The sequence below is a fragment of the Enhydra lutris genome, unplaced genomic scaffold (genome assembly GCF_002288905.1).
Source record: "Enhydra lutris kenyoni isolate GAN:26980312 unplaced genomic scaffold, ASM228890v2 scaffoldscaffold13, whole genome shotgun sequence".
NCBI classification, from domain to species: domain Eukaryota; kingdom Metazoa; phylum Chordata; class Mammalia; order Carnivora; family Mustelidae; genus Enhydra; species Enhydra lutris.
In genome coordinates, this window is record NW_019154097.1 from 5,571,092 (window position 1) to 5,583,310 (window position 12,219).

Genomic DNA, 12,219 nt, shown 5'->3' on the forward strand with positions numbered 1-12,219 from the left:
TGCACAACTCCAAGCCCAAATGGTTTTCTGAAATAAAATTCTGTTTGGCTCCTACATTTAAAACTACACTTAAAATGGAAAAGCCCAGATAAACCCCAAGCTCCTTAAAATAATTTATAAGGCCCTCCCTTCTTTGCCCTGCTTTCTCCAGCTGCATTTGTCAAGTTCACCTGGATGTGCGTGTTGTACGTTGTCAGCATGTATGCTCCTTCTCAGTTTCATGCCATTGTTCATCCTGTCACTTCTACCTAAGACTTTCCGTTTGACTTCCACTTAATCCTTTGAGAGTAGATTTAAGTTTGACGCTTTGAAGAAAGCTTTCCCTGACTTCTTCCACCCCATCCGATGGTGGGTTCCCCTTGCCACTGCATTCATACCTTGTACATGTTTCTGTCACTGTGCTTATTACATTGTTCTGTCATTATTTATTTATATGTCTGTCACGTTCTACTCGCCTCTTGTGCTTCTCTGAGAGACCTGATACCGAGCGCACAGTCCTGGGCACAGCGCCGAATGCAATGAGGAGTGAAGGAGAGGAAAGAACACACTGATTTCAAGTCTGAAAGAATGTCATGTTACACACTTTAACACAGACAACCATCTGGACATGAGGTCCTCACACAAAACTCTAGGAGGCCGTCTCTCTAAGGAGTCTCTTACCGGAAAGGAGCTCTTCGGGAAAGAATCAGGTTTCAATTTTCTTCTAACATGTAATAAAACCCTCGCAAATACTCATGTTGCAGACCAAACCTGGACCACCCAAAAAGCCGAAGACCCCTTCTGGACAATCAGCCTTAGTGTATTGCTACAACTGTGGGCAAGAAGGCCATTATGGACACGTAAGTTTGAGTAGTGTTGGGGCATAAAGCATTCTGTTGTGCTGGGAGTGGTTGCCAAAAAATGAAACGAATGTAATTCTAAATGCTTACTTTTTTAATAAACTAACATCCTGAAGTAAGATTTTGTATATTTTCAGCCAACTGACTTCTCCCATCCCTGCCAGAGTAAGGGATCTGTCAGAGCATATTCTTCTAATTATTGTAAATGTACAGGAACAAGTTAGGCTAAAACAAATACAGAAGCCATAAAATCAATCAGACAGATAGAAGTAGTCAGCAGAATGGTTACAGTTCTCATGAGTTCTTATGTTTGCTATGACTTTGACACAGCCAAATCCTGATTTTAGATTTTCTGTGTAGTTCTCCAGTATCTCCAGTGTTTACACACAATACCCTTAAATCTTCATCACGCACATGTAAACCCCAATGCTGGTGAAAAGACAGAGGGGCTGCATCATTGACTAGCCTGAATGCCCCACAAACGTCCAAATTCCCTATCCAAACTGCACGTTCCCAGCCCCAACTGAAAGGGCCAAATTATGTGTGTTTCAGGTATGGGGGTGTCAGAGCAGAAGAAACTGGTTGCCATGGGATGGGAGGGAGTCTTCTAGCCAGTTGTCTCACTAAGTATGAAGCAGCAGCAGCTCAACTCAGAGACAGGCTACAGTAAGAATCGACTCAGAGTTCTCCTGCATTCTGGGAATCCTGCGGCAGAGGAACAAAGGCAGTGGCACAAAAAGTAGAAAATCTATATGGAGAAAGACATCCCTAGTCTCCGGGTGGGCTCCTAGCAGCCTAGAAACCAAAATAAACTAAAATCAGATCCGATCTGATGACAAGAGGTGGAAAGCATTCAGTGGGAACAGAGTCCTCAAAATGGGTAGGGCTCTGAGCAGTAGGATGGGGGAGGACTGCCCTTTGTGACTTGAATTCTGACCATGCAGACCCTCGGGCTGAAGCTCAATAGCCTAGGGAGAGACAGAACGGCTGGGAGAAGAAAAGGCCCAGGCACAGTTCACAGGCACATGAAGTTTTTCTTCTGTGTTGGGGCAGCAGGACCCGGGGCGGGGGTGGGGGTGGGGGGGCGAAAGGATAGAATAGGAGAGTAGGGTGAAGGTCTGATCCTCAGTTGCAGTTTTTGCTCTGCTACTGACTTAACCGTGTGATTTGAACAACCGACATTTTCTCTCTGGTCCTCAGTGTCTTTATCTACAAAGCAAAGAAGTTGTACAGGGAGATTTCTCAGTACTGACACAGGGATCCTGTTTCCAGTGTGAATCCATAGTACAGTGGTAAGGATGGAGAGACCATGCAGTGTACTTCCTTCATTTCCATAGAACTCACACTGAAAGCCTTATTAGAGAGCACTTCTTCTTAAAAATTATCATCTCTAGATCTTTTCCTGCTTTGTGCATTCCTCCTCGTTGCCAAAACTCAGATGTTGCCAACACTGTTTAGGAAACCTCTCCATATAAGCATTCCACTGCCACACAGATCACATAGGTGTACAGTTCATGCTTGCTGACCTCTTTAAAGCAAAGGGGTGTGATTTTAGCATTTATGTTTGTTCAATTAAAGAAAAACAATGACAGTTGGACACATACTGGTTACTAGTCACACCTGCTAATGTAGATAGGAAATATATTAAAAACATTTGGAATTTATCCCTGAAATCTAGATTTAGATAGTTTCTAATTTACAATAAAGCAAATTTGGCCGCCTTGTCACTGCCATAGATGAAGAACTCTAGATTATTCACACTAATGAAGAAGATCAGTGGTGTGGCTAATCCAGAACAGTAGATAAATTATATAGCCAACTATCAATTGTCTGTGCTAATGGAGGGGACCAGCGATGTGGATAATCAAAATATAATTTACATTTAGCTTTGGAAAATATTTATGGTACTGTATAGCTCCGTATAGTCACACCAGTCTAGACCATACAGGATCCAAATAGGAGACTGTGCAGATGATTAAAGATGTCTGAGGACCCCTCCCCTTCAGTTTCAGAAATACAGTTCTACAGATGTTACCAAAGAGCCTCTTCATGTGGAAGATATTCTGAGGTGAATGTGGCACCGCCCTGCCCTGACTCCACTCACTGTCTAGTTGGGGAGGCAGGGACCGTCCCAGGCGTCTCTGCGGCAGGCAGACTACCAGAGGAAACAGTAGGAACTGTAGGCAGAGAGCCTTCTCCAGGAGCGTGTGAAAGTATGAGTGGGCGCTGGGAGTGTGTCAGACCTTTAGTACCTCTTTGTAATTTTATATATTTTATGGTTAGAGTCTCTCTTAGTCCACTTAGGCTGCTATAAACGAACTGCCATAGACGGGGTGGTTTATAAACAACAGAAATTTATCTTGGAGTTCTGGAGGCTCGGAAGCCCAAGGTCATGGCTCCAGCAGAATCGATGTCAGGTGAGGGCTGCCTTCCTCATAGATGACACTTTCTTGTCGTGTCCTCACAGGGGTGGGACGGGCTAGGGAGCTCTTGGAGGAAGGGGCCCTGTTTTATAAGAACAATTAATCCCATTTGTCAGAGCTCCACCATCATGACCTAATCACTGCCCACAGGCTCTACCTCCTAACACTGTCACGTTGGGGGTAAATTTTGGTTGGGGGTGAAGGGAAGACATTCAGACTATAACAGAATCTTGCCCCAAGTCTTGCATGGGTGTCCTTTCTTCTGGGAACTTGGAGCCACCATGGATAGTGATTTATAAAAGTAATTCTTTATGTTACCATACAGGTTTGCCTTATAACTTGCAGGATCCAAAAAAGCCCCCAAAGATCCAGAAAGTCAACAACACAGTATCTCTAAAGGTAGTTGGAAGAAGGAAAGACCCTAAATTATTAAAATAGAAAACACCATAAATTATTAAAGATAATTTAATTATCTTTAAATTATTAAAGACCCTAAATTATTAAAATAGAAAACAAAATTAATAACATCAACAAAACCACCAAAAGTTGGTTCTTTGAAAATATTTTCTTTTCAAAAGAAAAAAGACTTCTAGAAAAACTACTCAAAGGAAAGGAAAAGGTACAAATAGTGAATAAAAATTATAAATAGTTTAAAATTGTTTAATTATAAGAGAATACTATACAAACTTTATAAAGTTCAAAATTAAGTCTGAAAATACAGATAAAATAAGCAATTCTACAAAAAAATACTAGTTAACCAAAATGACTGAAGAAAAATCTTACATGGACCAATACCACTAAAAAAATTAAATTAGTAATCATAATTCTCTCCCCTGAAATATATCAGACCCAGAGAGTTTTACAGTCAAGTTTTACCAAACCTTTATTCAGAAACAGGTAATCCAAGAGACCATCACCCAGTTTATTCTGTAAAGCTATTATAAAGTAAAGTTCCTTCAAAATTTTTATAGAATGATACTGTTTTTATGAAGTCTGCACACTTCAAACATACACCATTGTTTATTGTTTATTAGTTGTAAGAGTAAAACATGAGAAAGGCAGGCAGCAACTTTAAGACAGTGGCAGTTTCTGGAAAGGGAAAGAGAGGAATGAGGCATGGGAAAGAGGATTTCAGTTGTATTATTAATGCTTCACTCCTTGGGACAAAAATTGAGGTAAGTTAAGGTAAAATGTTATGATTTGATAAAGCCTAATAGTAGGTACAGATTTCCATTACTTTATACTAAAGTATGTATTTCAAATGATTCATAATTTTTTAAACTCTGCAAATTATCTTCCTAAGTGTGTGGCTACCAGCTTGGTCAGATGTCTTAGAATTATAAGTCAAATATATTATGCCAAAGTTACAATAAGTCAACTAAATGTTATGTGGCTGTTTCACATATTTTCTTCCTAAGGGGTATTCTAATTTTCTTCCATATCTAACTAAGAAGAATTAAACATTTATAAAATACATTTTAAGCAGGATGGCAGAGGATAGAAATGGGGAAGTTCCAAAGGGAAGCCTGTATCAGAGAAAAGAAAATTTGGTTCCAGACATACCAAATGAAAATATATCAACAGGTCATGATAAATAAAGCCTAGTATATTGGATGTGGCTCAGGCCAAGAATGTGGGAAATAGCAGCAGTGGAAAAGCCAGAGTCATGAGAGTGGGAAGCTGACTTAGGGTAATGAATGAGAGGCGTGATCTCATCTTGAGTGGGGGGAGTTAAGAGAAGATTCCTTTGGGGTGTTTCAGAATTACCTAGGAGCAGTTTCAAGCTATATATAACCTGCCACCGTCATCCTGCTCCCCACCATAAGAACCACTGCCCTTGTTAGCAGTGAGTGTTGGGTTAGAAGAAGCCTGCAAACCATTTGTGTGAAGGGAAAAGAGCAAAGGGCTAAAAATGTACACCCACATTTAGGGTGTAAATGTGAAAGGAGAAGCACTTGATGGAAGGCTGTTTGTTGGGAGAGACAGACAAGCAAAGGTCTGAAGCAACATGAGGCCAAATAAAACCCGCTGACAGAGGAACTAGGCAAGTGCAGTGGAGATTCAGTCCCTGTTGCTGTTGACTCCGACTGGGGGCGGGGTTTGGCTGGGAAGGTTGAAAAAGATAAGGATTTCATGGGTATAGAAGGAGAGAAAATCCAAGCCTCAAAGAAGCAAGTAAGCACGGTTGGGTGTGGTTGGGTGTGGTTGGGTGTGATTGGGTGTGATCTTCCCAGCGTCCCAGTTAAGACTACACCCTTAGCCAGGTGTCCCTGGTGTGGGGCTCATCTCTAACTACAGTGGTTCGGAATCTTGCAGAGAGGTGGTCTGAGCAGTGGCCTGGTAACATCATAATCTCAAATTTGGTAATTTGAAATAATAATTTCAAACAACTTGCAGGAATGTACAGAAAGACGAATGTTTAACCAGACCTTTCCAACGTCTCCGTTCATCTACTACTATGATGACAAATATGAAATTCGGGAGAGAGAACAGAGAATAAAACGAAAAGTGAAAGGTATGTTACTGACTTTTTGTGAGATCCACCTTTGCAGTAGTTCCTAAATACCTTCTTCTGCCCTGTATTTCCCTGCTAAGGGGTTCATTGGTTAACACAGAAAAGGTTTTTAAATAATTGTCAGAAAAAACAGAACTTTCTTGATCTCCAGAAATCAGGCACCCACCTCAGAAACTGTGTTATGTTCTATTCACAGTAAGCATTTTTCTCACATAATAACCAAAATGTCCAGAACATACTTCCAGCCATGTAGGTATTCAGAGTTTTTAAAGGCTCCTTTGAGATTTTTCTGTTTGGCAAGTAATTATTTTTTCCCTTTGTATATCCCTAGTATTTTTCATGGAAAGAAGAGCTTTCTCTGCTAGGTGATTCCTGGTGATCCCTGGAGCTTCTCCAAAGAAGTCTGTTCTTACCGGCCATGATTACGGCAGAGCTTCCTGTCCACAGCCACCCTCTTGGGTTCCTTTTTTACTGTCACTAACGTAAAGTTCTTCTGTTTTATAATTTGAGCCTACTCTTTTGACTTATTTCTTCCCATATCCTTCACGATGGTTCACCAAGTTACTTTTGTTGCTTTCAGGACAAAACAGTTCTATATTTTTCAAGTTCACCCATACATTGTTAACTCTTTGCAACTTCTTGTTATTCTTTTCCCGACTTTCTCTGAGTTTGGGTCTTCTTCAAAAGGAACTACTTCTCTACTCCTGCATATTTTACATATGACATTTCATATGAACTTTATCTCAACTATAGAGAGAGAAATTATAGTACATGAAGATATTGATTAGGGAACTAAATTTAAAAATTTAAAAGAAATGCACCAAAATGTCACCTCTGAATTAAAAGATTGTGGCTACTGTTTTATTTTTTATATACTTTTCTGTATTTCCCAGGTTGTCTATAATGAGTCTTGATAACTTTTATAATGCTAGAAAACCATTTGTTTTCCCTTTTAACTAGTTAGATTGACAACTCTGTGGCTACTTTGAGGTTCTCTATGGTCTATTGGAATTTTTATTTTATGATAAAGCCTATAATTAATTACCTTTGCTTTATATCCTAGAATTCATTATTTTTTGGTCCCCTAAATACTTGTATTTCCACCTGTTTTTTTATTGGCCACTTCTTTAATCTTTCAAGGTCTTGTTGGCATGCTCATTTTCATCCCTCACTGGAACCTCCTCTCCCACTTACCAATTAGAATCACATCCATCAAACACTTAGAGTAAGGGTGCCAAGTCCCAGCAAAATTGAACAGCGGGTCTGGTCCAGAACCTCTAAGATAGCCGTGTGTGTGTACGTACTCTCCAAGCCAGTGATGTCCACTCTGGAGGAAAAATCTCCTGTGCGGTGTGGCATCCACTTCTAAGTCCTGTGGCCAGACTTTATCTTCAGAGGGAATTGAAATGTCATATGAGTCTGTCAAAAGACCATTTTATACATCTTGTTTCACTTTATCATCAAGGGCTACTCTGTCACTGCAAGAACTTGAATTGGTCAGACCTGAGTTTTCTTCACAAAGCTAGGATGTTTACTGTTCTCACTAGTCTTCATCTCCATTGTTCAACCTAATTCAGCTGTATTGAATAGAATAAGTATCATTGGATTTCTGGATATTTTCCATTTTTAGCAATCAGATGCAGAACTAGAACCATGCAGTTTTTGGTGAGTGGTTTTACCTTAGTGACGGCTATTTTGAATGTCATATCATGAACATTGCATTATCTGGTTTCCCTCTCTGCTGAGTTATTTACAGACCTGTGACAGCTGTGCATGGACTGTCTGGTTGCTGAAAATGCAGAAATACTTTTCTATTTTCCAGAACTCCAGAAGAATGGGGATTTCCCTAGGCAGTTCAAGAGACCTCACATGGAAGTTGCAGATACGCGGTCCCACCATAACAGGAGGAAGAGCCATGCCTCCCGTAAAAATAACAGGTGGCCTCAAGAAAAGAAGGAAACCCAAAAAGAGGCGAGCAGGAGCAGTAAAGAGCGTGAGAAACACAGGAAGGCTGACAGGTGTCATGAAGCAGTTGAGGACTTCCCCAGGGGCCCCAAACTCCACTCTTCTCCTGGCTCTTTCAAAACCCAGAAGGCTCCCAAGTCCTTCCACCACTCATCACATTCCCATAAGCCAAGAGAAGACAAGCCGCCCAGAGAGGGCAAGCGGAACAAGCATAAGAAAAAGGAGAGCTACTTGGAGGCCGATGGCAATGATAATTTATTTCTCATTAAGCAGAGGAAAAAAAAGTCTAAGCTGTGAAACAGCTTCTGATTCAGCTTTCTGGTGTTTGTCTGGTCTTCATGCCTAGAACATCCACGGAAGATCTTTACTGTCTGTGGTTAAATAAAGTGAATCTTTTGGTTTTGTCTGTCCTCTCCGCCATACCTGGAGCTGCTGAACAAAGACCATGGAGATCTGCAGTCTCTGTATCCAACAGGTTATTAGATGTAGGGAAAACAAACAAACAAACAGATATACTCAGATTTCCCCTGTTCTCGTCCATCATTTTTACTCAGAATCCTAGGGATAAGAAGAAACAATCTTTTCAAGAAAAAAAATTTTTTTTTAATGTTCTGAAAAAATAAAAGCTCATCAGATATAATCTATCTGCAGAGGGAGTACGAAAATTAAATCCTTGCAGGAGGACAAATTAATTCCAATATGAAAAATTCATCTTTTTCAGCATTACTTTTTTCTTTTTTAACATCGGGAAGAGTAAAAGCTATAAAATCTCAGTCCAGCTGTTCTCGCTCTTGAGGCTGGTGTCAGAATCTTCCAACGGTCAGAACGTGAGGCTGAAAGATCAAGGATCAAGGTGTCATCATTGAAGCCCCAAAGAGGCGGAGAATTGCTTTATAGCAAAATACCAGCGCCAATGGCATGAGGTAGATTTCCTGGGACAAGTGAAAAAGAGTCATAAAAAATTGTAACATCATCACAGTGCAACAGTTCTCACCATTTTTACAGCCACACTTCAAGGAGACTGTCACTCAGATGTATAGAGATGGCTACTACTGCCCAACTTAAAACACTGTTTTATTTTCACGGGTTTTTTTTAACTACCACAAGGCTATACAGAAATTTTTGTACCTGTGAATTTTTTGTACTTATCAAAGCCTAATGTTAGAATCGGAAAAATAAAATGTCTGAAATAGAGTAAATAAGCTTGTCTGTTATGTAACAAGGCAATGTGAGTTTGGGTGACAAAGGGCATGGTTGGGTTAGACAAGGGACTGAAGTTATACAGGCTCCACATACTGGGCTCCCAAGGCCCTTTTTGGCCAAGTACTAGCTCTATGCCAGAAGAGAATGAGATGGAGTCAGTTAACCAGGATAATTCTATAATGTCACGATCTTACATTTGTGTTTTACTCTCTGTGAAGTACATGAATTTCTGTGTATCTGGTATGATCCGCCCTCTTACCTTCTGCAGGGAAAGGAAGAGTGTCTCCCCCTAAAATAGCTTGAGCGTCAACTGAAGTCTTCAGCCCACCACCCTCCTCGTGGCTACCCTGCTCTCAACTAAGTCTAAGTTGTTCTTTGTGTGTTGCTTCATGACTTCCTAACCTCAGCTGGGCTTGTTTTGACCTTCAGGTAAATGGCCAGAGTCTTTTACAACCCCGCTAAAAGTGACAGCCGTGAGAAATGGCTTCACACAGTGATAAATCTGAAATAATTCATGGCAGTCCTCATTAAGACCTGGGACAGGCATGGCTTATTTTTGGTGTGGTGTGACTGTCATTGCTTCCACTACGAAGGCATCTCCTTTCAGGGCAGAGGGGATTCCTTATGTTCTTTCATACATGGCAGATTGTTGGGAGAAAAGAAGAAAAAGGGTTCTTTTTTTTTTTTTTTTTTTTAATTCACTTCTGCACATTAGCCTATACCATCCCCCATTTATTTTTTTTTATTTTTTAATTAGACAAGCTCTAGGATATATGTTCTAGGATATAATTTACCCTTCAGGTCCATGCATTTTTTTTTATTAAAGATTTTATTTATTTGACAGACAGACAAATAGGCAGAGAGGCAGGCAGAGAGAGAGAGGAGGAAGCAGGCTCCCTGCTAAGCAGAGCCCAACGTGGGGCTCGATCCCAGGACCCTGAGATCATGACCTGAGCTGAAGGCAGAGGCTTCAACCCACTGAGCCACCCAGGTGCCCCAGTCCATGCATTTTTATGCAGACAGGAAAGCAGCTGAGCTGGTTCTACTTGGGGGCATCGGGGTGGTAGGAAAGAGCAGAAACAGGAGCTTCTGCTCCCATTAACTCTTCGTTGCCTTGGCACCTGAGTCTTTCACCAAGTGTTCAGTTAAAGTCATTCCATCAGGGACTCACATACTAATTTTCCATATGAAAATGGGGAGTTAAAAATATAATAGAGATTCCACAATTGAGCAGATAATATTTTACTTGGATAAATACAATTGAGAAGAAGCAGATGTCGCAAAAAATAAGAATCTGTTCAGTTGCTAAGTTTGAGCAGGCTAAACATCTTTGGCCTCTGGCCCCACTTAGATTACAGGGAGCCTAAGTGAGTCCTTCCCTGGGCGATAGCTTGCTTCGTGTGAATCGAATTCTTAGAATCGAATGGAGAGAAACTGCTTCCTGTTCTCTCAATAGAAAGTCTTGTTTTCATGGTCCATGCTATTTGCAGTCCCTATTATTCGATCTTTATTTTTGTTACACAAGGGTTACATGTTCATTTGAAGGGAAGAAATTTTTAAAAATCATACAGATTCTTACACCCAAAGATAGGTTAGAATTCTTAGTCAACTTTTTTCTATACGTATTTATGTTGTTTTGTAACCTGTTTTTTCACTTAATGCATTGTAAAAATCTTTTTTCCAATCCAGTATGTGTCAACATCATTATTTGTAATGGCTCCGTGATAGCCTGTTCTATGGCTGCACCATAACTTACTTAACCAGCTTCCTGTTGTTGAACATTTTCGTTGTTTCTCATTTTCATTATCTTAAAAAATTCTATGCACATCGTATCTTCTCTGATTATTCTGTTGTGATAATATAGAATTTGTGGGTCTAAAAAAATATGCATGTATTTCATGCACCTTTTAACATATATTGCCGAATTCCATTCCCAAAAAGTCCTAATCCTCCCCAGTCATTTATGCATTCCTGGTAGTGTGTGAGAGAGTTTGTCTTCCCACTCCCACAGTAATGGGACATTGTCATTCCTTTTTCTCTTGGCCTCTCTGATGGGCAGTGAAACACTGTTTGTTAGTGCTACAGTGAAAAGAGTGATGTGTGCTGTGTGTAAAGAGGCAAGATTAATTATATATCAATCTGTTGATAAAAGATATGGAGAGAAGCTTCTCATAGGAAATAACCAAAAAGTCCTCTGCCAACAAAAGATTACATACAAAATAAGAGACTTTCATTCCTGCATAGCTGTCTTGATCCCCTGATAGTACCATTTTTGATTTTCACAATTTAGAAGGTACTACTGGCATCTTGTGACTAGAGGCCAGGGGTGCTGCTGGCATCCTGTATTACGCAGGACAGCTCTTCACAACAAAGAAATACCAGCCCCAGATGTCTTATCCCAGAAGTAATTCTGCCAGTGAGAAGGGGCGCACGGGTGTCCTGCTACATCTGAAAGTAAGAGCCAATGTATCCTTCTCTTACAAGGCTTATTCTGTCATCAAACTGTGCTGATATTTGAGAGTTTGGTGTGACATGTCCCATTCATCTAAAATAAGGAGAGCAGCTCCATGGCATGAAGGGCTACAGAACTTCTGGACCACTTTGTGGAAGGACAGGGCCACCGGAGACAGCCGGCTGAGGGGAGATGCTTACTGGTCTAACTGGGAAGCAAAAGCACTAGGGCATCAAAAAGGGTGTAAGCTCCATTAGGACAAATAATCGTGGCATGAGAACTAAGGGAGTCAGCTTGTGGGGAAGGAAGGAGTTGGAGATTATCTAGTGGGACATTCAGTTGGTCAAGAATGTCAGGTTGTGGGCGCCTGGGTGGCTCAGTGGGTTAAACCTCTGCCTTCTGCTCAGGTCATGATCTCAGGGTCCTGGGATCGAGTCCCGCATCCAGCTCTCTGCTCGGCAGGGAGCCTGCTTCCTCCTCTCTCTCTCTGCCTGCCTCTGTGCCTACTTGTGATCTCTCTCTGTCAAATAAATAAAATCTTTAAAATAAATAAATAAATAAAAAGAATGTCAGGTTGTAGGAATCATCACGAGGACCCAGGCCTAGCATAAGCCCTTAGGTTTTACACTTGGGGTTAACATTCAGAGAAGTATCATTTGTTGGAAGACATGCTCTATTACGCATGCCTTGCAAAGAATCACTTTGCCTGATGAAGCTGTTTAAGTGTTGCTCTTTCCAGAGAGAACAACTTAAGTTGCTGGTGCCTTTAATGCATATGTGATGTATACAATGGACATGGTACACACCCATCCTAACGCTTTG

At 40.8% G+C, this 12,219-nt stretch overlaps 1 protein-coding gene across 2 annotated transcripts in view; it reads left to right on the plus strand.

Moving 5' to 3' along the window:
* Positions 1–8,930, plus strand: part of LOC111145802 (zinc finger CCHC-type containing 7) — a 254,470-nt gene extending 245,540 nt beyond the window's left edge. For both annotated transcript variants that reach the window (XM_022501033.1, XM_022501034.1), the window contains exons 7-9: positions 744–839; positions 5,660–5,777; positions 7,600–8,930. In XM_022501033.1, coding sequence (XP_022356741.1) covers positions 744–839; positions 5,660–5,777; positions 7,600–8,039 — 654 coding nt within the window. In that variant the 3' untranslated portion in view covers positions 8,040–8,930. The remainder of the gene's footprint in view (positions 1–743; positions 840–5,659; positions 5,778–7,599) is intronic.
* The last annotated feature ends 3,289 nt before the right edge of the window (positions 8,931–12,219 follow it).